This window comes from Elgaria multicarinata, chromosome 16 (genome assembly GCF_023053635.1).
Source record: "Elgaria multicarinata webbii isolate HBS135686 ecotype San Diego chromosome 16, rElgMul1.1.pri, whole genome shotgun sequence".
Taxonomy (NCBI): Eukaryota; Metazoa; Chordata; class Lepidosauria; order Squamata; family Anguidae; genus Elgaria; species Elgaria multicarinata.
In genome coordinates, this window is record NC_086186.1 from 20,518,001 (window position 1) to 20,540,798 (window position 22,798).

At 43.0% G+C, this 22,798-nt stretch overlaps 1 protein-coding gene across 1 annotated transcript in view; it reads left to right on the forward strand.

The window, feature by feature from the left end:
* NTRK3 (neurotrophic receptor tyrosine kinase 3) overlaps positions 1-22,798 on the forward strand; it is a 464,240-nt gene that overhangs the window by 378,326 nt on the left and 63,116 nt on the right. Inside the window, exons 13-15 of the mRNA XM_063142789.1 lie at positions 2,985-3,115; positions 14,221-14,393; positions 22,360-22,603. Coding sequence (XP_062998859.1) covers positions 2,985-3,115; positions 14,221-14,393; positions 22,360-22,603 — 548 coding nt within the window. The remainder of the gene's footprint in view (positions 1-2,984; positions 3,116-14,220; positions 14,394-22,359; positions 22,604-22,798) is intronic.

Consider the following 22,798-nt stretch of genomic DNA (forward strand, 5'->3'; position numbering starts at 1 on the left):
TTCTTTCTTTCTTTCTTTCTTTCTTTCTTTCTTTCTTTCTTTCTTAGAGCACTTCTATCCCATCCTTTAGCCTAAACAGGCTCTCAAGGCAGGTTAGCAAAATTATTCCTAAAACAGTCCCTGGCCACAGGCTTACAAGCTAACAAAAGCAGGACACAAAGGGGAGGGGGAGGGAGGGAGGGAGGGAGGGAAAAAAGCAGATTTAGGCACTAGATACTTAGTTGTGAAGTTCAGAAGGTCATGGACCCATTGGAAGGGCTGCTGCTTCCTCTCCCTCTAATAGCCTTATAGAGTCCCAGGCATGATGGTGGGATGCCTGGCTGCTGCTTCCTTTCCCTCTGACAGCCTCAGCAGCGACACTGAGGGGGGCTGTCAGCTGGATCTGGATCTAGGCAAGATGGAGAATCATAAGATAGCAGAGTTGGAAGGGGCCTACAAGGCCATCGAGTCCAACCCCCTGCTCAATGCAGGAATCCACCCTAAAGCGTATCTGACAGATGGTTGTCCAGCTGCCTCTTGAAGGCCTCTAGTGTGGGAGAGCCCACAACCTCCCTAGGTAACTGGTTCCATTGTCGTAATGCTCTAACAGTCAGGAAGTTTTTCCTGATGTCCAGCTGGAATCTGGCTTCCTTTAACTTGAGCCCGTTATTCCGTGTCCTGCACTCTGGGAGGATCAAGAAGCAATCCTGGCCCTCCTCCCACAGTTGTGTGGATTGAGTTGTGTGGATCCCATGGCCTTGCAGACAAGATGGATGTGTGTGTGTGTGTGTGTGTGTGTGTGTGTGTGTTACTTTGCTGAGGGGAAGAGTTGCACATATGTGCATATTAGCATAAGTGTGAATTAACCCACCACCACCAAAATCTGCTTTCGTTGAGCCACATCATTTGTTTATTTCAGATTAAAATACAGAGAGAGAGAGAGAGAGAGAGAGAGAGAGAGAGATTAGGAAGCCATGCTGGAAACACAATGACAAATATCTATCTTGGCTTGTTTCTTTGTCAATTATAAGCATGATTCCAAGTTGTCACGAAACTATCCTAGTCATATCTCTGATGGTACTGTGCAATAAGACTTCTCAGATTCTCAATGAGTCTGAGGTGTAGCAAAATGGCAGAACACTTGCTCAGAACTGTTCCTGGGCAGCATTACTTCAGATTGTTGGGGGCCATGTGTATGAATGTTTCCCCTACACACACACACACACACACACACACATTCACAAAAAACCCAGCATCAAGTTAATTAGAGATTAATGAAAGCCATTTTCCATGAAATTCAATCTTGTCATCCCATGAAATAGAACTGGAGCTCTGAGATATCGTTAAAAAAAATCCTACAAAACCCATGATGCAGGGCAACCAGTAGTAAAATGTGGATGTGTAGAGATATTTGGATGATTTATTAAATATATGAGAACAGAAATGAAACCAGGATTTGTAAAGTAGATTTCATCTATACTTAATCCTGGCTACCACATAATGCCTTAACATTGCTCATAATATTAATGCCAGGGAGATACTTTTTTTTAATGCCCATTGAACAAGTAATCAAAAAGGTGAATGAGAATTCTCTGAGGAAGTACCATTCATTACGAGGACCATAGTTCATGAAAATTTGCAACATCACTCTTCCCAAACAAGCAGAGACATCTAGACTTGGTAGCTTTTATGCCAGCCCCTAATCTTCTAATTAGCAGGCTTAATTGTTTGAGAGCCATTATGACATTTTCTGTTTCCAAACCTTTGCCTTTCCATAAATTGTCATGTCCCTGTCTCTTTTCTCCCTCCCCTTAATGAAGAAGAGTTGCTTTTATTCAAACTGGTGATAAGGATATATCTGTATATATCTCATAGAAACATAGAATAGTAGAGTGGGAAAGGGCCTATAAGGCCATCGAGTCCAACCCCTTGCTCACTGCAGGAATCTACCCTAAAGCATACCTGACGGATGGCTTGGAACATTCCATCTGTTTGCAATGTTGCTGTTCCAAAGAAACAACTTTTTTTGTGGTGGGAGGGGAGAAGAAAGGAGCTTATTTCATAATGGAGACAAGTCTTACAAGCTCGACAAATTCTTGTTCCAAGCTAAGTAATACTAAACTTCAGTGATATCACTAGTTTCAGCAATTGGCAGGTGTCCTGAGCACAATTCTCTACCCCTGGCTAGAAAACATGGGACTAGGGATGTTGTGGTTGCCCAACTGGGTCAGGGAATCCAATGGATTCCATAGATGGGCAGCCATGACATGTTCAAGGACCTGAGGGTCTGCCCTGTTGACCATTGAGCATGACAGGCTCCAGAAATGATATAATTTCCCCATAAAGGCCCTGTTTACACAGCAGGAGGAATGAGATAATTTCCTTTACAGCTACCATTTACGCACTGGGGGGAATTATGTTATTTCTGGAGCCTCCATTTCCACATACAATGGAGGCTACGGAATAGGGCTGATGGTTGCTGGGAGCTCACAGGACGCTCACTGAGCTGCCGAAGAAACTTGTGCAATGCGCGAGCCGGGCCGAGAATCCCACAAGTCGGAAGCAGGTGAGTTTACCCATTTCTTGATGGGACCATAATTTTGAAAGCAAAGAACAATCCATCAAATGGAGGCAAATTCGATATGGTCCCAGACCACCTCCAGTGAAGAAAGAGGTTGTTTTGCAAATTGCAATGCTCTGGAAGGCAGGCCAGCCATTTTAACAGGATGGGAGGTCTCAGGTATGGAGAAGTACTTGACAGGTAGTTAGCAAAGCTCTGCTTACTTTTCAAAGGTGGAGATTTCTAGATGAGCAGCTCAGAATTTATAAAAGGCCATTTGTGTTCCCGTTGTCTCATTGTTTTTATTGTTTTTAAGGACATTGTATAAAATGAAAATTAATGGGAGCCTGTTATGTGGAGGGAGAAGAAATTATTTGTTAGCTCTTCTTTGTATTAACATTAATTTGCATGTCCTGTCCCTCCTGTCCCTTCTTGCCGCCTGCAGATGTACAGCATATTAAGAGAAGAGATATCATTCTGAAGCGAGAGCTCGGCGAAGGTGCTTTTGGGAAGGTGTTCCTGGCTGAGTGCTACAATCTCAGCCCCACCAAGGACAAGATGCTGGTGGCTGTGAAGGTAAAATCCCACGGGCATCTCTGCTGAATGGCAGAGCGTGACAATTCCAAGCATAAGGAGAAGATGTGTTTGCAACTCGGGATGGATGGACAAGTGATGTTTCAGATCACTAGGATCCTCTTAACATCGGCCTTAGCTAGACCTAGCAGTCTAACAGGGTGGAGGGGTGAAGATCCCGCAATATTTTTATTGCAAGACCTCCCCCTTAGTACACACGCAGTGCGCGATGACCTCAGAGGGAGAGGCATCGCGCCCGCCATTTAAAAAAATTTCTTAAGGGGACAGCAGCGCATGAACGCACATGCGCAAAAGGTAAGTATCCTGGCTCCTTGCGAGGAATCACGAGGAGCCGGGAAAAACTGCGGTGCCCAGCCACATGTTCCGTGGTCTTGGGCTCAGCCCAAGACTGCTGAAAAAGCGGGCCTAAAGGGGAGGGTGATCCTGGGATCCCCTGTGCGTCATGTGGACGCACAGGGATGATCCCAGGGATTGCCCTGGGATAAAGCCCTGTCTAGCTAACGCCATAGTCTCACAGCTCATTTTGTGCTAGATTCCTGTTTATGTTTTCAATCACAGCTCACTTTGCGCAAATGGAAAACCTGCACAAACCAAGCAGCGATCACCCGGGGATTTGTGCAAAATCTCCCCAAATTTGCACAAATGTCCTAATTGGTATATATTTCCTCCATACATTGAAGCAGGGCTGATTCAGAACTCCTGGGGAAATTTGTTCAAATTTGGACATTTGCACAAATCAAACTGGGAATCAGGAATGAAATGAATGCGAGCGCAACTTCGACAGTTTGCAGATTTTTTGGGGCTGGGCACATGCTTACACTCCCTTTTAGAGTTTTGAACGGAGCATGCTCACGTATTTTGCAAGCACAAATGACATTCTCATAGAACCCTACTTGCAGCTCCCTTTCTCGGGAATTTCAAAGAATCTGCAGTTGCCAAATTCAGTAGCCAGTCTCCTGACAAGCACAAACAATGAGTGGTGTAGTGGAACCAGAGCTAATGGGATAAAAAACACACATCACTTTTTGATTAACAGGGACCATGACATCATCTGCCTCCCCCCATATTGCATGTGTGTCCCTGTTTCCTTTGAGCTTAGCTGCAATCCTCACAGTAGCTCGGGTGGGGGTGGAGAATGGATTTTCCTGGGAACACACACACACACACACACACACACACACACACACACACACACACACACACATGGTTCAACACAACTGCCTGCATGGTTTGGACAATCCTTGGGGGTGTGGATATATAGATTGTAATGGCTTGCATCTGCACTCACCACTGCAGACAACATCAGCCTTCCTCAACCAAGAGCCACCCAGACGTTGCAGACCATAACTAGTGATGTATGGATTTTTTTAAGGGTTGTAGGAGAATTTTGTTCCTATTTGTATATGCACATCAGTGCTAATGCAAACTAGTGCAAGTGTGTGCTAGAGGAAATCACATTTGTGCAAATCCCTATCCAAAGTAAAAAAAAAAGTTCTGCAAGTCCGTCGAATCCACATAACTTAGAAAATTCCACTGGGAATCTACAGGCTGGATTCACAGAAATCTGAACTCATTTGAATCTGCAGCAGATTTTTCTAACATAACTAACTACATTTTCCAGCATCCCTGGGTATTGACCATTCTAGCTGGAGCTGATGGGAGTGGAAGCCCAAAACATCTGGATGGCACCAGGCCCATATTTTGGCCCAGAAGGACTTACTTCCAAGCCACCCTGAAATTTTTTGCACTACAACAGGGATAACTCACAGCACTATATCATTGCTGGGGAAATCCATTTGTTCCCCAGCTACTGTGAGGATTACACCTAAGTGTGGAGGAACAGGGAAGTGGAAGCCAGAGGCGAGGTGGCAGATGTGGTCATCATTCCTACTAATAAAAAATCTTGCTACTTGAACCCTGTAAGCCCTGGCTGAACTACACCACTGATGTCATCATGTACCACCAGTCCCAGGAGTTTTTGAGGGTGAAAAAGGCAAGTGGGCTCTTGCCAAGCTCTGCCTTTGCCTTTGCAATTAGGTTTTTTGTTTTTTAAAAAAGGGGATGAGAAGAAGAATCACTAGCTGATCACCTTGCGTAATAGTAAGCACCCTCCCCCACACACCCAAAAGCGACGTGGCTTTTGTGAGGCCTTGATGAATGTTGTAGAAATCTCTCACCTCAGTGGAGAATGAAGGTCCCACAAAGGTGGGTGGGTGGAACTATCCAGATTTCTTCCCAGACCTCTGAATTACCTGGTTTTCTTTCCATAGTAGAACTGATGCACTGGGAATCTACCATTTTGGGTGGAGGGAGGGAAGTAGAGTTCTTACACATCCAAATTTTGTATGGAGTGATTTTCAAATGCAGTTTACTAAAGCTTTTGGTGTCTTTAGTTGATTCACCTCTGCTGTGTCTCCTGAGCCCACCCATGCACCCACAAGCACAGTCTGATGATGTGAACAGGCAAATTGAAGAAACATTGTAAAAGTGATTCTGATATGAGTGCACGTATGGCTGTATCAAGGGTGTTTTAACAGTGTGCTCCGGTAGGACCAAACAAATCTTGGTGTCATTGTGAATGATCACATCACATCAAGACCACTTTATTTTGTTTGCAGTGTTTGATAAATGTGCATGAGTTACAGATGGCGGAGGAAACTGTCTGCGGCAGGGATTGGAGTTTGCAAGTTTTCATCAACTTGGTCCACTGGACCTCTGCTAATTTTCCTATGAGTTGCGCCAATTCAATCTGCATTGAGTCGGGCCAGTTTGCAGATTTTTTTTTTTTTTAAAGTCCGTAAATAGCAATTTGCGCAAATTGTTTTTGTAATGGGAGAAATATGCACAACTCTAGTGATCACTATCTTTTAAGCAAATATATATGAGAAATTCGTTTCAGTTTGTTTTAGATCAGAGTTTACCCAGTCCGCACCTCATAGATTCAAATTAATCTATGCTTGAAGTCTGGACATTTCGGAATTTGTGATGTGAACTTTTGGGAGAAAATGCATTTTAAATGCATACATTTGAAAATGTACAAGAAAAAGGGTGTGCCTTTGGGGGGGGGAGTGCTCCAACACCCTTTTCTAAATGGGAGGAGATGTGTGGAGTTTAAAAATGCAGACAATTGATGCGTACATCTAGAAAAAACATGTATGAAAATATACACCATTTGCAGAAGGGGGGGCGTGAAGACAAGCAAGTGAAAGCTCACAATCTGATATGGACATGTGTTGGTCTGACGTTTGGCGTGGAATCTGAGCCCATCAGATTAAATGCTGATAGTGAATGAAGCTGAAAACAACGAGGACAAAAACTGCATGAGAAATGAGGGCACAACTGCACAGCACTAGACAAATTGTGCTCAAGTGCACAGCATTGAAACAATGCAAATATGCTGAATCAGACCAAAACCTATCTAGTTCACACAATGATCAACCAGCAGCCTATGAAAGTCTACAAGTAGGACTTGAATCAAATGCCACCATTCCAATTGTGTTTCCCAGCAATTTGGGTTCAGAGAAATATTTACTCTGATAGTAGAAGTCATATGTAGCCATCCTGACTAGCAGCTATTGGCAGCCTTATCGTCCATGAATTTGTCTAATCCCCTCTTAAAGTCATTGAAGTTGGTGGCCATCACTTCATCTTGTGGTAGCCAATTCTATACTTTAATGTTGTGTGGTGTGAAGAAGTCCTTTCTTTTATCTTCCCTGAACCTCCAACCATCCAGCTTTATGGGAATACCTTCCTGGGTTCTGTTATTATGGGAGAGGGCGAGAAATGTCTCTCAGTCAATAATGTATTTGCAACAAGTGAATAAGTCTACAATGAATGTCAAAACTGAGCAAAGTTAGGAGGAATCACAAAAAGGAACAAAGGCAAATTGTTTCACCCTAGCTCTAGTAGAGGAAACAGTGGAAGAGGGTGAAGTAGATATGAGAGAGAGAGAGAGAGAGAGAGAGAGAGAGAGAAGAGTTTTATTCCCCTTTAAGCATAATATCAACATCATGAAGATATTAAATGCCTAGAAATGCCTCATCCAGAGCCCGAGATGAGGATGGATGCTTTCCTATCTGCACAGTGTACTATCATCCAACTAAATATCGCTGGTCAGGTTATTCCCTGAGGGAAGAGAATTAAAATGAAATTATGCAATGACATTTATTTATTCATTCATTTATTATATTTTTATACCGCCTAATAGCTGAAGCTCTCTGGGTGGGTCACAAAAATTAAAATTATGAAGAGCATAATAAACAACTAACAATCTAAAAACACAAATACAAAAGACAATATAAAAAGCACAACCAGGGTAAAACCACACAGCAGAAATTGACATAGGTTAAAATACACAATCAAAACAAGGTTTAAATTTAAGTTAAATTAGGTGTTAAAATACTGATAAAACAAAAAGGTCTTCAGCTGGCGAAGGAAAAAGTACAGTGTAGGTGCCAGGCGAACCTCTCTGGGGAGCTCGTTCCAAAGCTGGGGTGCCACAGCATAGAATCATAGAATCATAGAATAGCAGAGTTGGAAGGGGCCTACAAGGCCATCGAGTCCAACCCCCTGCTCAATGCAGGAATCCACCCTAAAGCATCCCTGACAGATGCTTGTCCAGCTGCCTCTTGAAGTCCTCTAGTGTGGGAGAGCCCACAACCTCACCAGGCAACTGATTCCATTATCGTAATGCTCTAACAGTCAGGAAGTTTTTCCTAATGTCCAGCTGGAATCTGGCTTCTTTTAACTTGAGCCCATTATTCCATGTCCTGCACTCTGGGAGGATCGAGAAGAGATCCTGGCCCTCCTCTGTGTGACAACCTTTTAAGTATTTGAAGAGTGCTATCATGTACTAGGAGGAGAGAAAGCCCTCCTCCTAGTAGCCACCTGCCTCACTTCCTTTGGCAAGGGCTCACGCAGAAGGACCCCTGTGGATGACCTTAAGGTCTGGGCAGGCATATATGGGAGGAGGCGTTCCTTCAAATAAGCTGGCCCCAAACCATTTATGGTTTTGAATGTTAGTACCAGCACTTTGAATCAGGGCCGGACCTGGATAGGCAGCCAATGAAGTTGTAGAAGGACTGGCGTGATGTGGTCTCGCCAGCCAGTCCCTGTTAGTAAACGGGCTGCCCTGTTTTGTACCAGCTGAAGTTTCTGTACCATTTTCAACAGCAATCCCATGTATAACACATTGCAGTAATCAAAACAAGAGGTTATCAGAGCATGCAGTGGGTGCAGGGTAAAGGAATAAGACAGAGATGAGTGTGCCAGTTTGTATGTATTTAATGTATGGCTTGTTTTTGAAGAGAAAGTTGCTCGACTATTAAATACAGGTGGGTTTTTTCCCCCAGAATTACCCTGCATACCTTGGCAAAGGACTAAAACTTGACATGATTGGATTTTCTTTTTCATAGTCTAACTTGATAGAGCCAGAAAACCCATTGAATAAGATGGATTCAATTTGAAATGGCACTTTCTGAAAATGTTGTATTCTTTCTAGAGTTCCATTCAGGCTGTATTCACATAAAATGCTTTTTTTATTTTTATTTTAATGGGTCAGAGGGTCAGGTGCATTGTCCTTTGCCCTTCTCTCTTTGTCAATCTAATCTGACCATGAAGGGAAAGAATATTACTATTATTTAATTTTATTTCTATTTGTTAAATTACTACTCTTGCCAAAGGAATGCCTGAGGCAGCTGACATAAAATACTACAGTGCAACTGAATCTTTTTAAAGCCACTGAGAATAACTGTTCATTGATTCATAATTTATTCATTTGAAACATTTATATACCTCCTTTCATCCTATCAGGATTTCAGGGCAGTGTTCAGTCGAATATCGTATTTCACTAAAACCATGTATCATAAAACAATAAAACAGGAGATGCAATCCGTAACAATGCAATAAAACAATAAAATAGCACGTAAATCCCTTAACAATGCAATGAAAAATTTGAAAACAAATTAAAACAAAACAAAAAAACAAAAGATTGCAGTGTAGGCACCAAGAGAATCTCTTTAGGGATGGCATTCCAGAGTTTAGTGGACAATAAATCAGTAAGAGAAAGTACACAAATATCAAACTAGCCTTATCATCTGCTAGCCAGCCCCCAACATGCTCTATGAAATTATAAATGTCTCCACCAGGGTCCCAAAAAGCAAGAGAAAGGGAGAAAAAGGTGTGAAAATTATGTTCAGTTCACAGACCGATGTGAAATTATATAACACACCCTCCCCAAACGTCTACATCAACCCAAATGCAGCTGAACCCCTGGAATCTGCACTTTTCTGAACATTGTGGGCAAGTTCATTTATTATTATTATTATTATTATTATTATTATTATTATTATTATTATTATTATTTAAAATTTCCATGTTACGGAGAAAGATGCATATGCATTGCACACATTAGGGGGAAAGACACACTGGGCAAAGCTAGACCTACCTGGAGTAGCACGATGGAGGAGAGAGGATCTCATGATATGGTTATTGCGGGATCCTCCCCCTCTGTCTACACATGGCGCGAGACCTCCTAGGAGGAAGGGGACGTCACCCCCGCCATTTTGGGTTTTTTTGTTTTTAAAGGAGACAGAGCGCATCAACTTGAGGTTGTTTTTTTAAATAAATAAATAAATAAATAAATAAATAAATAAATAAATAAATCCCTCACTCCCCCACCCCACTCCTGAGGAGCTCTGTGCCCTCTGCCTGGCTCTCGGCTCCTCGCAGTTACTCACAAGGAGCTGGGACAAACAGCAACACTCGGCCACATGTTCCATGGTCTCGGGATCATACAGAGACCGGGCGGGGTGGTGGTGGAATGTGGTTATAGAGTAGGGCAATATCCCAGGCCAAGTGAGGAATCATCCCTCCCTGTTCCAGGGCTGCCCTGTGTGTCATGTGGACGCACAGAGATGATCCCATCTAGCTATGCCCACACAACTATGATTTGCTATGGAGGGAAATGCATAGGGATTTTTTTTTGGGGGGGGGGAGTGCATGAAAAATGTGTCTATGGGGAGAAATGCAATTTTTGTGTGAATTCACAAATTGCAATAGAAATAGGGGGGATGTACATAGCTGTGGAAATCCAATGAGCTGAGTGGATGCAAATTTGATAGAATCTCTATGAACGTAGAACATAGGAAGACCCATGCTGGATCAGACCGAGGGTCCATCTAATCCAGCACTCTGTTTACACGGTGAGCAACCAACTGTCAACCAGGGACCAACAAAGCAGGACACAGCGCTCTTACTCATCTACCCAGCAACAGGTGCATATCAGCTTACTGCCTTGGATACTGGAGGCAGCACATAGCCAACAGTGTGGCTTTTTGAAGGAGCCACATGCATTGTCCAGACTCAGATCAGGATTGTTTCATCACCCATGTGTGTGGGGTGAGTGTGGGGGAGGTCACCCCGATCACCACAGGTTGGGAGGTGATGGAGCAATCCCAGACATATGTCACCTTTCAAATACTCTGTACCATTGCATGTCAGCTATCAAGTGGTCAAATGCTATTATCTGTTTACTCTCAAATTACTGCTGGATATCAGTTATGATGACTTTTGACAATCAGTGCCATCTGGTGTCAATTGCAATTTTTTTATTTTTAATATTTTACATCAAAATTCAGAAGGAAGAATTTTTGGAAGCAAATTAATTGCACCTTCACTTCAAAGCCCGGTCTCCATGAGGGCAACGAAAATGATTAAGGGGCTGGAGCATCTCCCGTATGAGAGACCGTTACATCAACTGGGATTGTTTAGTTTGAAAAAAAAGGAGGCTAAGGGGAGACATTATAGAGGTGTACAAAATTAGGCCTGGAGTGGAGAATTTGGATAGGGAGACATTTTTCTCCCTCTCTCAAAATACTAGAACCTGGGGTCAGCCCATGAAGTTGATTGGTGGGAGATCCAGGACAGATAAAAGGAAGTCCTTCTTCACACAGTGCATAATTAAATTATGGAACTCACTACCACAAGATGTAGTGATGGGCACCAATTTGGATGGTTTTGAACAGGGGTTGGATAAATTCCTGGAGGTGAAGGCTATCAATGGCTACTAGACCTGATGGTTGTGTGTTTTCTCCAGTATTTGAAGCAGTAAGCCTGTGGGCACTAGTTGCTGGGGAACATGGGTGGGAGGGTGCTGTTGCACCATGTCTTGCTTGTTCATCCCTGGCCAATGGCTTGTTGGCCACTGTGTGTACAAAGTGCTGGACTAGATGGACCCTTGGTCTGATCCAGCAGGGCACTTCTTATATTCTTATGTTTGAAACATAGAAACAGCAGGTGTAGTGTGCTTTCAGTTACATCTGAAAAAAGTAATTCTCTTCAGTAATGATTCTATGCATGTGATTCACAAAATCACCTCATCATAACAAACCAGAGCGTGGTTAAGATGTCATTTTCAATGTGGATACAAATGTGAGTCTGATCTCACAAGAAATGATTATAAACCATGGAAAATGAAACAGGGATTTGGAAATTATGAAAAGAGAAATCACCCACACACCCACACACCCACACACACACACAATTTGGTTGTCTTTGGGGGTGGGGAGAAAAAGAGAAAAGATCCACAACAAAATCAAAATCAAATAAATTCAACAGCAGAGTGCATCCATCTTCAGAATAAAGGCCGCAAAATCAGCTCTTCCAAAAATAAAAGAGTTGACTGGTTCGGGAGTCATAATAATGGGAAATGGAGCCTTCTGCCCCTAAGTTCATGGGGTTTAGATTCTGGCTGGACTAGAAATAAATGGATGTTATTACCCTTTGAGGGCTATTTGCTGCTCTCTCAGACAAGGAGCTGGGAGAAATTTTGCTGTGATGAAAGGTGAGCTGGTATCCATAGAAACACTTCCATATGTGGTGGAATCACTCATAATTCTGAATGAACCCCATGTCCTTGCCTCCCTTTAAAAATCTCTCAGGCACCCAGTTCCTTAGAGCTATCTCCAAGTAACCACCATTAGGTCTTGTCAGATATGGATACACAAAACCCACCTGAGAAATTTTACTTGACTTACTGAACCTTGTTTTGGCTTACCTTAAGATTCCACCTGAGAGATGACATCCAAGTTTGAATCAGATTTCACATTAGACAATAAAAAAAAATGAGGACAATCTACAGCAGGGATGATGAATTTATGGCCCTCCAGATGTTTTGGCCAAGAACGTCCATCAGCCCTCCTAACAACCTATGGTGAGGGAGGATGGGAATTATAGGTAAAAACATCTGCAGGGTCACATGTTGCCCACTCCAGGTCTAGACAAGATGATGATGATGATGATGATGATGACGACGATGATGATAATAATAATAATGATGATGATGATGATGATGATGATGATATCACAATTATTCCATTAGTCACCAGCATCACATCAGAAAACTATTCAGAAAACCTTCAGAAACTGGGTCTACCAAAATACATCCACACCAACATCCAGGAAGCAGTCATAATTAAAACATGCTCAATTGTCAGGAAATTCCTTAATCTGTAAAAGACAGCATGACCTGGCAAAGCCCGTCATGTCCATCTAGAAAAACCACCATGAGCGAGAAAGAGACAATAATAATAACAATAATAATAAATCCCGACTAAATAAATAAATAACAATACTATACCAATTCCCTCAACATCCCTTGGTCTAGGATGCTTTGCCTGAGGAATGTATGGATTGATGGTTCTGTCAGTCATTGAAGTTGCCAGGGTTTTAGGTCAACTACTTTCCATCCTGATTTTTTTTTTTTTAAAAAAGAGCATTCTCTCTCTCCCTCTCTCTCTCTCTCTCTCTCTCTCTCTCTCTCTCTCTCAATATGTTAGTGTTGTGCTGAAAATTTCTCCCACATTTTTTACTAGTCTTATTCAATTTGATAGAAAAGAAATTGCTTTTGAAAATAAAATAAAAGAAGAAGAAAAAAAATCAGAGAAATTCTCATGGGTTGGGTTCAGGTTTCTCACTTAGGAGGTGAGTGAGCAGTGTGAACGGATGTTCTGCCTTTCATTGTACAATCATATCGCAGCTGCCTGTAGCATCCTTGGCTTCCCACACTTCAGTTATGGCCCAGGGGAAGACATTAGGAGGCAATTCTGCCCACAGGGCTTTTTTTCAGTTCCAGAAGTCCAGGTAGCCTGGGAGGCTGCAGAGCAATGGAGAGTCTAGAAAGGCAAGTCACACACAGCACTCTCGACAGCCTTGCGGTGATGACATCAGCTTAAAAACACCACAAAATACATTATAGCAAATAATAATAATAATAATAATAATAATAATAATAATAATAATAATACATTTCTTAACTGCCTCTCCATTTTGATCAAGGCAGGGAACATCAGCAAGTATACAATACATAAAATACTGATTAAAAACATACTATACATTGTTAAAACTTCCTAAAATGCTTCCTAAAAACATCCTAAAATTCCACTGGATAGGCCTGCCGGAAGAGAGATCAGTCTTTATAGCTGTCTTAAATGCTAAAAGACTGTTAAGTTGACGAATCTCCTCCAGCAGGCCATTCCACAGTCTGGGAGCAGAAGAAGAAAAGGTCCTCTGGGTAATACCCATCAGCCTAGTTTTGGCTGGCTGAAGGAAATTCTTCCTAGAGGACCTGAGTGTGCAGGGCAGATTGTATGGGAGAAGGTGATCCCGCTGGTAGCCTGGACCCAAACCATGTAGAGCTTTAAAGGTGATAACCAACACTTTATACTTTGCCCGGAAACTAATTGGCAGCCAGTGAAGAGATTTTAAAGCTGGTGTAATGTGGTCACCCGTAAGTGTACCGGTGACTAGCCTGGCTGGCATATTTTGAACTAGGTGAACATAGAACAATGGAACAACAAGATAAAACAATGGAAGCCTTTTTCATGAGGGAAGAAAACTTTCAGGGAATTGGAGGATTGATTTTCTCACAACATCTGTATTCACTGATAGCCAATTGAATTGTGGGTATGATACAGGGACGAGTCAGGGAGTTGACAGAACAAAATGAGATTTAAGAGACTTAAGCTGGAGAGGAAAGTAGCCTTTGCTGACGTCCCCGTCCTGTCTGTATATCTTCATCTTTCTCTCAGGCTCTGAAGGACCCAACTTTGGCTGCCCGGAAGGATTTCCAAAGGGAGGCAGAACTACTCACCAACTTGCAGCATGACCACATTGTCAAGTTCTACGGCGTCTGTGGAGATGGAGACCCTCTCATCATGGTATTTGAGTACATGAAGCATGGGGACCTGAATAAATTTCTGAGGTAAATCTTGAAGCTATCACGGGGTTGTAGAAGGGGAGGAAGGGAGACTCCAAAGTAAAAGGGGAGATTATAGGCTCCTCTGACATTCTTCCAGTTAACATCCAGTATTTAGGGAAAGCGATGATAACATTGCTGTAAGCATCCGTGATAGGACGTTAGGGGCGGTGGAGAAATTAAAATGTCAGTACAAACTTTCCTAATTTTGTACTTTCAAACTACTATCCAAACTAAAACACGGTTATCCTTTGAAATTACACCATTCCATTTCCGCCCCTCCCCCATGGAATTCTCCAAATAAAACTGCTTACAACGCTGCCTATATTAGAGAGAGAGAAAAGATGTGCAAATACGCAATTCATTTGGGTAACTGCTTGCAGCAATGTGTATATTAGGCAAAAATGCATGTATTAGGAGACATGTGGACATACACCCACACCCACCCACACACACTGTTTCATTTTTTTATGAAAAATTGAAAAAGAAAGAAAAAGAGATCAAACTTTAGATGAATTGAATTTAACATGAGAAATTTTCAAAGTTGAGATGAACCCAACTTAAATTGGAACGAATGAGAAACTGAGATAAACTGAAATTGACAGATTGGTCCATTCCTATTAGGACTGGGTATATTTGTTAACCACTTCTGAATATGGTTTCATGAGGGGTGGGGTGGACAGTTTTATGAAACAATTATGTATTAGGGGAAAAAATCTGACTCCCATCCTAAGTCTGTATGGAAGCCTGTGTAAGACAATTGTTTGGATCTGACAGGTGACCCTGCCATTTGCTGAAGGGTGGGGTGGGTGGGTTGGGGGTTGGTTGGAAATGGAGAGGTTTTGGGTTGTCAACTAGCCTTTAATAATTACATAAAGGCTCAGTTCAGACAACACGTTTCTCAACAGTGGTTTTAGAACTCCGCAGTGTAAGTTTTACACCACTGTTGAGAAATGTGTTGTCTGGAGGAAAAACACCCCACAATGGAGTTTTTTAAAAAATAAATAAATAAATCGCTCCTGGCAAAATACCCATGCGGTGCAGAGGAGACTTCCTGCAGAACTATTGTGCTGTGTATTGTGTGGACGGCTCTGTGGGGTTGTCTGTTGCATTGCTGATGGGATACCATCAGGAGGACTGAGGGATGAGAGAGGGCAGAGGAGCTATCAATCAAATATCACAATGTTTTTTTTTACTCAGCTTCACAGTAGCCCACAGTCACACAGTGGTGAAGTTAGGACATGTTGTGTGCAGAGCAGCTCCTAGAAACTGAACTGTTGAGTGGAGTCTTCCCACTGCGTAGAGAATTGTGTTGTCTGAACTGAGCCCATGGGGTGCGGGAGAAGCAAAGGAAAGGAAGTGAAAGGATTAAATTGGTCTAACTTAGACCCATATTCCAAGGCAATAACATCACTGTAGAAGCTGCCGTGTAACTGGGGGGAGGAGGGAATTAAATCCCTTTTCCCAAGCTTAATTCATTTCAGTTGACATCCAGAGTATAAATATTTATTTGATCACATACCCCACCTTTCTACCAAGAAAAATGGCACTGAAGATATGTTGGGAAACGCCCCAAAGACGGGCCTCTCTGCTTATTCACAACACAGACACATCTGAAGCCAGCAAAATTGGAATCTTCAGGCTGTGGTAGCATTAGCGGTGATTTGAAGAGTCAGAGCTCTTGATGTATCTACTTTATTTTCATTTCCCAAGCCCTATAGGGCTGTTTTGGGTCTGGGCGACTTTGAGAGATTAAATGCATTTTCCAAGTCACTCTGACAAGCTAGCCAAAAGCCAAAAGCTTTGTTCCACTAGATTTAACAAAGGGATATTGTCATATTCCCCCTACATAGCCAAGGTCAAAGAGACCATTGCTCCAATAGGAGAGGCTTTTTTCTCCCCTCCAATGTAAATTGCAGGTGTTGGGGGGGGGACACAATCTGGATCAGGAACACAGCAGAGGAAGCGTTAAAGCCCCTCTACTGCTACACAAACCAAGGTTCAGACCCAGATTCAGCCCACAGTGCCTGCTATTTGCAATGGGGAGACCTCCCATGGGAGCCATGTTCCCAGTCCCAATTGCAGAGGGGTGTGGGTGGGTGGGTGTGACAGAGAAAGAGAGGATCTGTGTAAGAAAGAGAAATGAATGTCTGATGCATAAATGCTCTCTCTCTCTCTCTCTCTCTCTCTCTCTCCATTCCTACACGTGCCTTTTTTCCAGGGATCATCCCGGCATCATCCCTGTGGATGCAAATGACACACGGCGGATCCCGGGAGCAGGCAGGGATAATCCTTAGGTGTAGAAAGGGTTTAACTCTCTCTCTCTCTCTCTCTCTCTCTCTCTCTCTCTCTCTCTCTCTCTCTCTGTGTGTGTGTGTGTGTGTGTGTGTGTGTGTGTGTGTGAGAGAGAGATGGACAGACAAGTTTGTGTGTGTGTGTGTGTGTGTGTGTGTGTGTGCGCGCATGACAGAGTGTTGGGTGGCCATGCTAATTTTTGGATCTGGACATAACCATTTTGGATTCTGGCTTCGCCCACTGTAACATTATCCCTGGGGGAACATGACCCCCCCAAAAAGGAAAAAAAAAGGGTGCCCCTCCCCTGGGCTATTAATTCTAATGGCAGCATCTGAGGAGGCCTGTTCCAGGCCTCCCATGGATTCATGACCTCAGAAAAAACAATGCCCACTGCTGCTCACTTACCTTCCTGGTGATTTTTCTTGACCAGCCAGAGATGTCAATTTTCTTCTTGTTGTTACTTTGTTTGGTTTGGTTTTGAAATTGTGCAACACTGAACTGCTCTTGAGAAAACATGTCAGCTGTGGAGATGACCAATGGAGTGAGGGGAATCATTTCTATTTACATCATCTGCTAGGAACAGGAGCTTCGGCTACTGGGTGGTATAGAAATGCAATAAATAAAGCAAAGGATTGCATACAATAGGGGGTGGGCTCACTTTCTAGGGTCCTGTCACTCTGCTCTAGCCATTCTCATGCCAGCTGTGTGAGTCTCTCTGCTGCTTAAGACATGTCAGACCTGAGGGTGGGACTGTCACAGAATACAAAAATGTCCGCTGTGAATTGCAGTGTCCAGGATGATAAAAGGCCGGTGTTGAAATGGCAGCTCCCATTTGAAACAGCCTGTCAGGAAGAAGTATTGATAGCTCTTTTCAAAGGAGAAAGGAGGCACAATTTCATCCCTCATTTTCCTCATGTGTAAACCTAGCCTGTGTGACCTTGTGCTATGGATGCACAAGAATTAGTTTCAGTTTGTTATACATCAGGACTAGAGGAGGGAGAACATAAAATGCCCAGGTTCATTAGGATTCTCCGAATTCCTTCTTGAAGATCAATTCACTTCATTCACATCCCTGGCTCTTATTTTCAATTATGAAAAAAAAATGTGTATTTTTCCCAACTGGGAAAAAAAAAAGCATTTTCCCCATTTGGAATATGCACATTCCTCCCCATAGGCTAACAGATGAAAATGCAGAGGGTTTTTTTGGGGGGTGGGGGAGGGTGATACATGTTGGCAGACTTGTCTAAGTGCCCATTTCTGGTTTTGTGCAAGTGCACACATTTGGAGTGTGTGTTTGAGCAGATGCTCACTTTTGGACACAGTTACAAGTTCAGAAATTTGCAAAAATGTCCCTAGAATTGCTCACATTCACGTTCAAGATTGCAAATGGGACATGTACTCATGATTTGCGTGCAAGAGTAAAAATCCTCATACATCCCTAATCTGAACTTGCCTTGTTTGCGATCACAAACATGAGCGCCTAGTTTGGACAAACCTTGCACATTGCCAAGCCTGCAACCACATCTGCAAAATGCATTTGATAGAAAAATGCACACACTTTTAAAAGGCAGACGTTCCCTGTTTTAACAACAACAACCCGACGTTGCATTTGGGAATGGGAAATCAGACAAATCAAACTTAAGAGTGGAAACAGGAGAAACGTGGCAAGCTCAGGCTTTGTTGATCCTCCCACCCCGACATTGTCTTGGGACACCACCGTGTTCTTCTTCGCTTTGTTTTCAACAAGGAAATTACTAGGGATGTGCTCCGCTTCTATTCGGACCGGCGAATTAGAAGCGGAGCGGGGGGCTTCGCCTGCCCTTAAGGCGGAGGCGAAGAGGATTGGGTGGCCGGCAGAGCGTGGTGAAGAGGATCGAGGTGAAGGCGGATCCTTTGCCTCGATCCGGAGCTCCGCCGGAAAGGTAAGTGGGGTTTACCGGGCCCTGCCGCTGTCGCTGTCACCTATGCGGTGACAGTGGCAGGGCCCGGTAACCCCCCCGCCCTCCTCTCCCTTACCTGCCTCCGTCCATGGTCCATCGGCGTCTTCAATTGAGCCTGCGGTTCAACTAGGAAGTCTGGGCCGCTTGCGGCCCAGACTTCCTGGTTGAACTGCGGGCTCAATTGAAGACGCCGACGGACCGCGGATAGAGGCAGGTAAGGCCCCCCTCCCCCTTGGTCCCTTACCGGGCTCTGCCGCCATCGCCGCACAGGCAGCGATGGCGGCAGGGGTCAGTAAACCTCCCGCCCTCCTCTCCCGGCCTTACCTGGCACCACTCCCCTCCACTGCGGAGCTCCGATTCGGAGCCGGAGCTCCGCGGTGAAGAGGAGCGGAGTATGGGCGGAGCGGTGCGGAGCGGAGCGGGCCGACCCAACATTTTCAGATCGGCCCGCGGGGCGGAGCGGGGGGTCCGTGCACACCCCTAGAAATTACCCATGTTTTGTATGACAGAGCAGCAAAAGTTCCCAAGGGTGTCCCACACTAGTGATGGATGAACCAATGCATTTTGACTCCATGCCACATTCCGTGTCTTCATCCCTAAATCTGTTTCACCCTGTCTCTACAGTTACCTGTGAATATTATTTTTAAAGCCACGTGATAATTTGCTTTTAAATATGTATTTCAAAAGCATTTTTTTCACAATATGCATTCAATATGCATTTCTTTCCATATGCACATCTCAACCGATCTTGATACATTTTCAGGCAAAAACTGCATCCAAACATTTGGGAAATGTGAAAGCCAGTGGTTTCGTCGGTTCGTATCCATGCATTAGTCCAGTAAAGGTAGATCATGACAGTTTGAATCAAAATGCACATAAAATGAACTCAAGCCTCGCTATTCCATACAACCATATTCTCAACACTTGACTTTTCAAATATGGGCTGCTCCTTATTAGAAAAGTGGGGAACATGTTGCCCTGCAGATGTTATTGGACTGCAATTCCCATCAGCCTTTCCCAGCATGACCAATGCTTAGGGATAGCAGGAACTGTAGTCCCACAGCAAAATACAGGGCCCTGCCTAGGCATGTATGTTTTTTGTTAAATCTATCCCATTTGTTTTTCACATATTGGCAGAAACGTTTTGTTCCATTATCTGTCCTTGACAAAATCGGATATTATTATTATTATTATTATTATTAATATTAATATTATTATGTTCTGCTTAGACTAATGCACACTAGAACTACTTTGCACTTGTGCTGATGAACTGTAGATGAAGTGCAAATTTACGTAACACCCTCACCCATTTTTTATTTTCTTTTTTATTACTATGATTGTGAATATTAACAAAATAGAATAGAAAATATGTAGTGAAAAGGGGGGGCACACATTACGTATATAGGATTATCATTGATTTCCATCATGTATACTGTTCATTAAAAAAAAATGAGAGAGTTATACAAAGGTTTCAAGAAAAGTAAACCAGATATCTATATATTTATCCATCCAATTATTATTTTTTAAAGAATGGACTGCAAGTCCACAGAATTCGTGCAACTCAGAGGAAGTGAGTCCACTGTGGCATCCATGGATCAGATTAATAGAAATCTGAACATATTTGAATCCTTTGATTTCTCCATCATCTGTATTAGGGTTGTTAGAAAAATCCAAAAGTTCAGATTTGTATGAAACTGACCCACGGATTCTGTAGCAGAGTCACTTTCCCCGTGTCAGGTGGTATCCACAGACTTGTGGGCCATTTTCCTAAGCTTTGAGGATTTTGTAGAAAAATACACAAAAAAGTAAAAGAAACTGACCAAAACGTGCATTTTCCCCATAGATTAAAGTGTGAAAATGCACATTTAGAGAGAATTGGCACATTTGCGCCATTACAAATTTATGCAAATGCACATTTGTGTAAATTTAAAAACTGGGGGAGAAAAAGTGATTCCCTTGGTGGGTGCTTGATCAAACAAAAGGTGCCTGACAATTCACAAAACACAGCTGGAATGGATTTTACAAAATCCAAACATCCCTAATCCCTATATCTGCTTTATAATTTGGGACATTTGGTTTGTCATATCCCTGTCATTTGCAGTAGATTGGCAAGAATAGTAACAGCAAACAGACTCCCCCCCACCCTCCAAATTAGACTGCTGAAATGAAGAAAAATTGGGGTCACAAAGCATGTTTTTTTGTGCATGGAAGCCCAGCTCAGTTCTGGTTCTCAAAACAAATTCCCGTGCTTAGCAGCTGATCAGATGTTGTTGGATCTTAGGTTCCAGTGAAACAGAGAAGATCACGCCTCAATTTTGCCTTCCCTGTCTCTTGACAATGCATTTTAGAAAGCATCTGAAAAGGGTCATGCAAAATCGCTACAACTGAACTGAAATCTTTGGCTAGAAATCTGAAAGTGGAGTTTAAAGCTCTCTTTGAGTTTAAGACAGCTGTAAAGACTAGTCTCTTCCAGCAGGCCTCCCCAGATGAATTTTAAACCTAAGAATTTAAAGATGCTGTGATTGTTATTTTAATATTGTATTGGTTTTATATGCTCTTTTTACTAATTTTATGTATTGTATTGTGTTTGGTGTTGTTCCCCGCCTCAATTCAGAGTTAGGGACAGGTAATAAATATATTATCATTATTATTATTATTATTATTATTATTATTATTATTATTATTATTATTTACTATCAATCCTAGTCCCCGACACTCCACAGGCAGGCAGACAGGCAGGCAGGCACACACACACACACACCTTAAGCAAATCAGAAAGAGGAGACCCAGGGTGCAAGCAAGTCAGAGCTTGCTATTCAAGGAACATAGCTCCATTCTGGGAAAGTGGTGTCCATCTGTACATGCAATTTTCAATTTCTAGCTCTCTGATGGTTGCTGCCACTGACAAGGGTGAAAAACCAGGAATCATTTCAAAGAAAGTGGGAAGAAAGGAAATTGTGCTTCTGCATGTAGTGAAAGAGACAGGAGGCCACCACAACATTGCTCTTCTTTCACCGTCTGTTAGTAATGGCTAGCATTTAACCCCTGGCTCTCCGCTACTGGCTGGACTTCAGTGTGGATGACAAGGAGTGTGAATGACAAGGAGGGATCCAGAGCAAGAAATGTAATCCCATCACAACATTAGCAGGCTTTGTTGACCTGTTATGGCTCTGTCCAATATTCAGGAAGGACAAAAAGGCAAGAACTTCATTACCTAACATGCCATTCACATGGAATTCAGAATGGCTTTGATTCACCTTGCAAGTTGCCAGGGGTTGAGGAGACAGAAGCATTATATATATATATATATATATATATATATATATATATATATATATATATGGCACAGCACTACAACAAAAAGGACTGTCCTCTGACATCCTTTCAAATAGAAGACTGTCCGGTATAAAGTAGCTCAACCTATCGCACTGGGTTGTTGTCGTGAGGATAAAATGGAGGGGAGCAGGATTATGTATGCTGCCTTGGGTTCCTTGGAGGACAAAAGATGGGATATAAATGTAATAAACAAACAAACAAACAACTGGAGGGTGATAGGTTTGGGAAGGGTGCCCTAGAGCCTTACCAAAAAGACCCCCCCCCATGTGCCAAGGAACTCAAGGTTGGTTTCCTGGCTGGAACACATTTCAAAGAACCCTGCCCTTAAAAGAATGGTTCCACTTGCTGCTTAATTCACAAAGTTTTTTCGTTTTCTTTTCATCTTCCCTTCCCTTCCACAGGGCGCACGGCCCCGATGCATTGATCCTTGTGGATGGGCAGCCCCGGCAAGCCAAGGGGGAGCTGGGCCTTTCTCAAATGCTTCATATTGCTAGCCAGATTGCTTCCGGCATGGTCTACCTCGCCTCCCAGCACTTTGTACACAGAGACCTGGCGACAAGGAACTGTTTGGTCGGAGCGAACCTGCTGGTGAAGATTGGAGATTTTGGGATGTCCAGGGACGTCTACAGCACCGACTACTACAGGGTAAGGCAGGTCTGGGGACAGAGCGTGGAGAGGGTGGTACTGGGGGAGGCCGGGGAAATGGTGTTGTGGATGAATTGTACCCTTGCTCCATGTTTTCCCTCTGAATATTCATACCATGTATATGAAGGAGGATAGATCTACCAAGAGTTCTCAACCATGGCAATTCTGAAGAACTTCCATTTTTTCAGAGGTAGT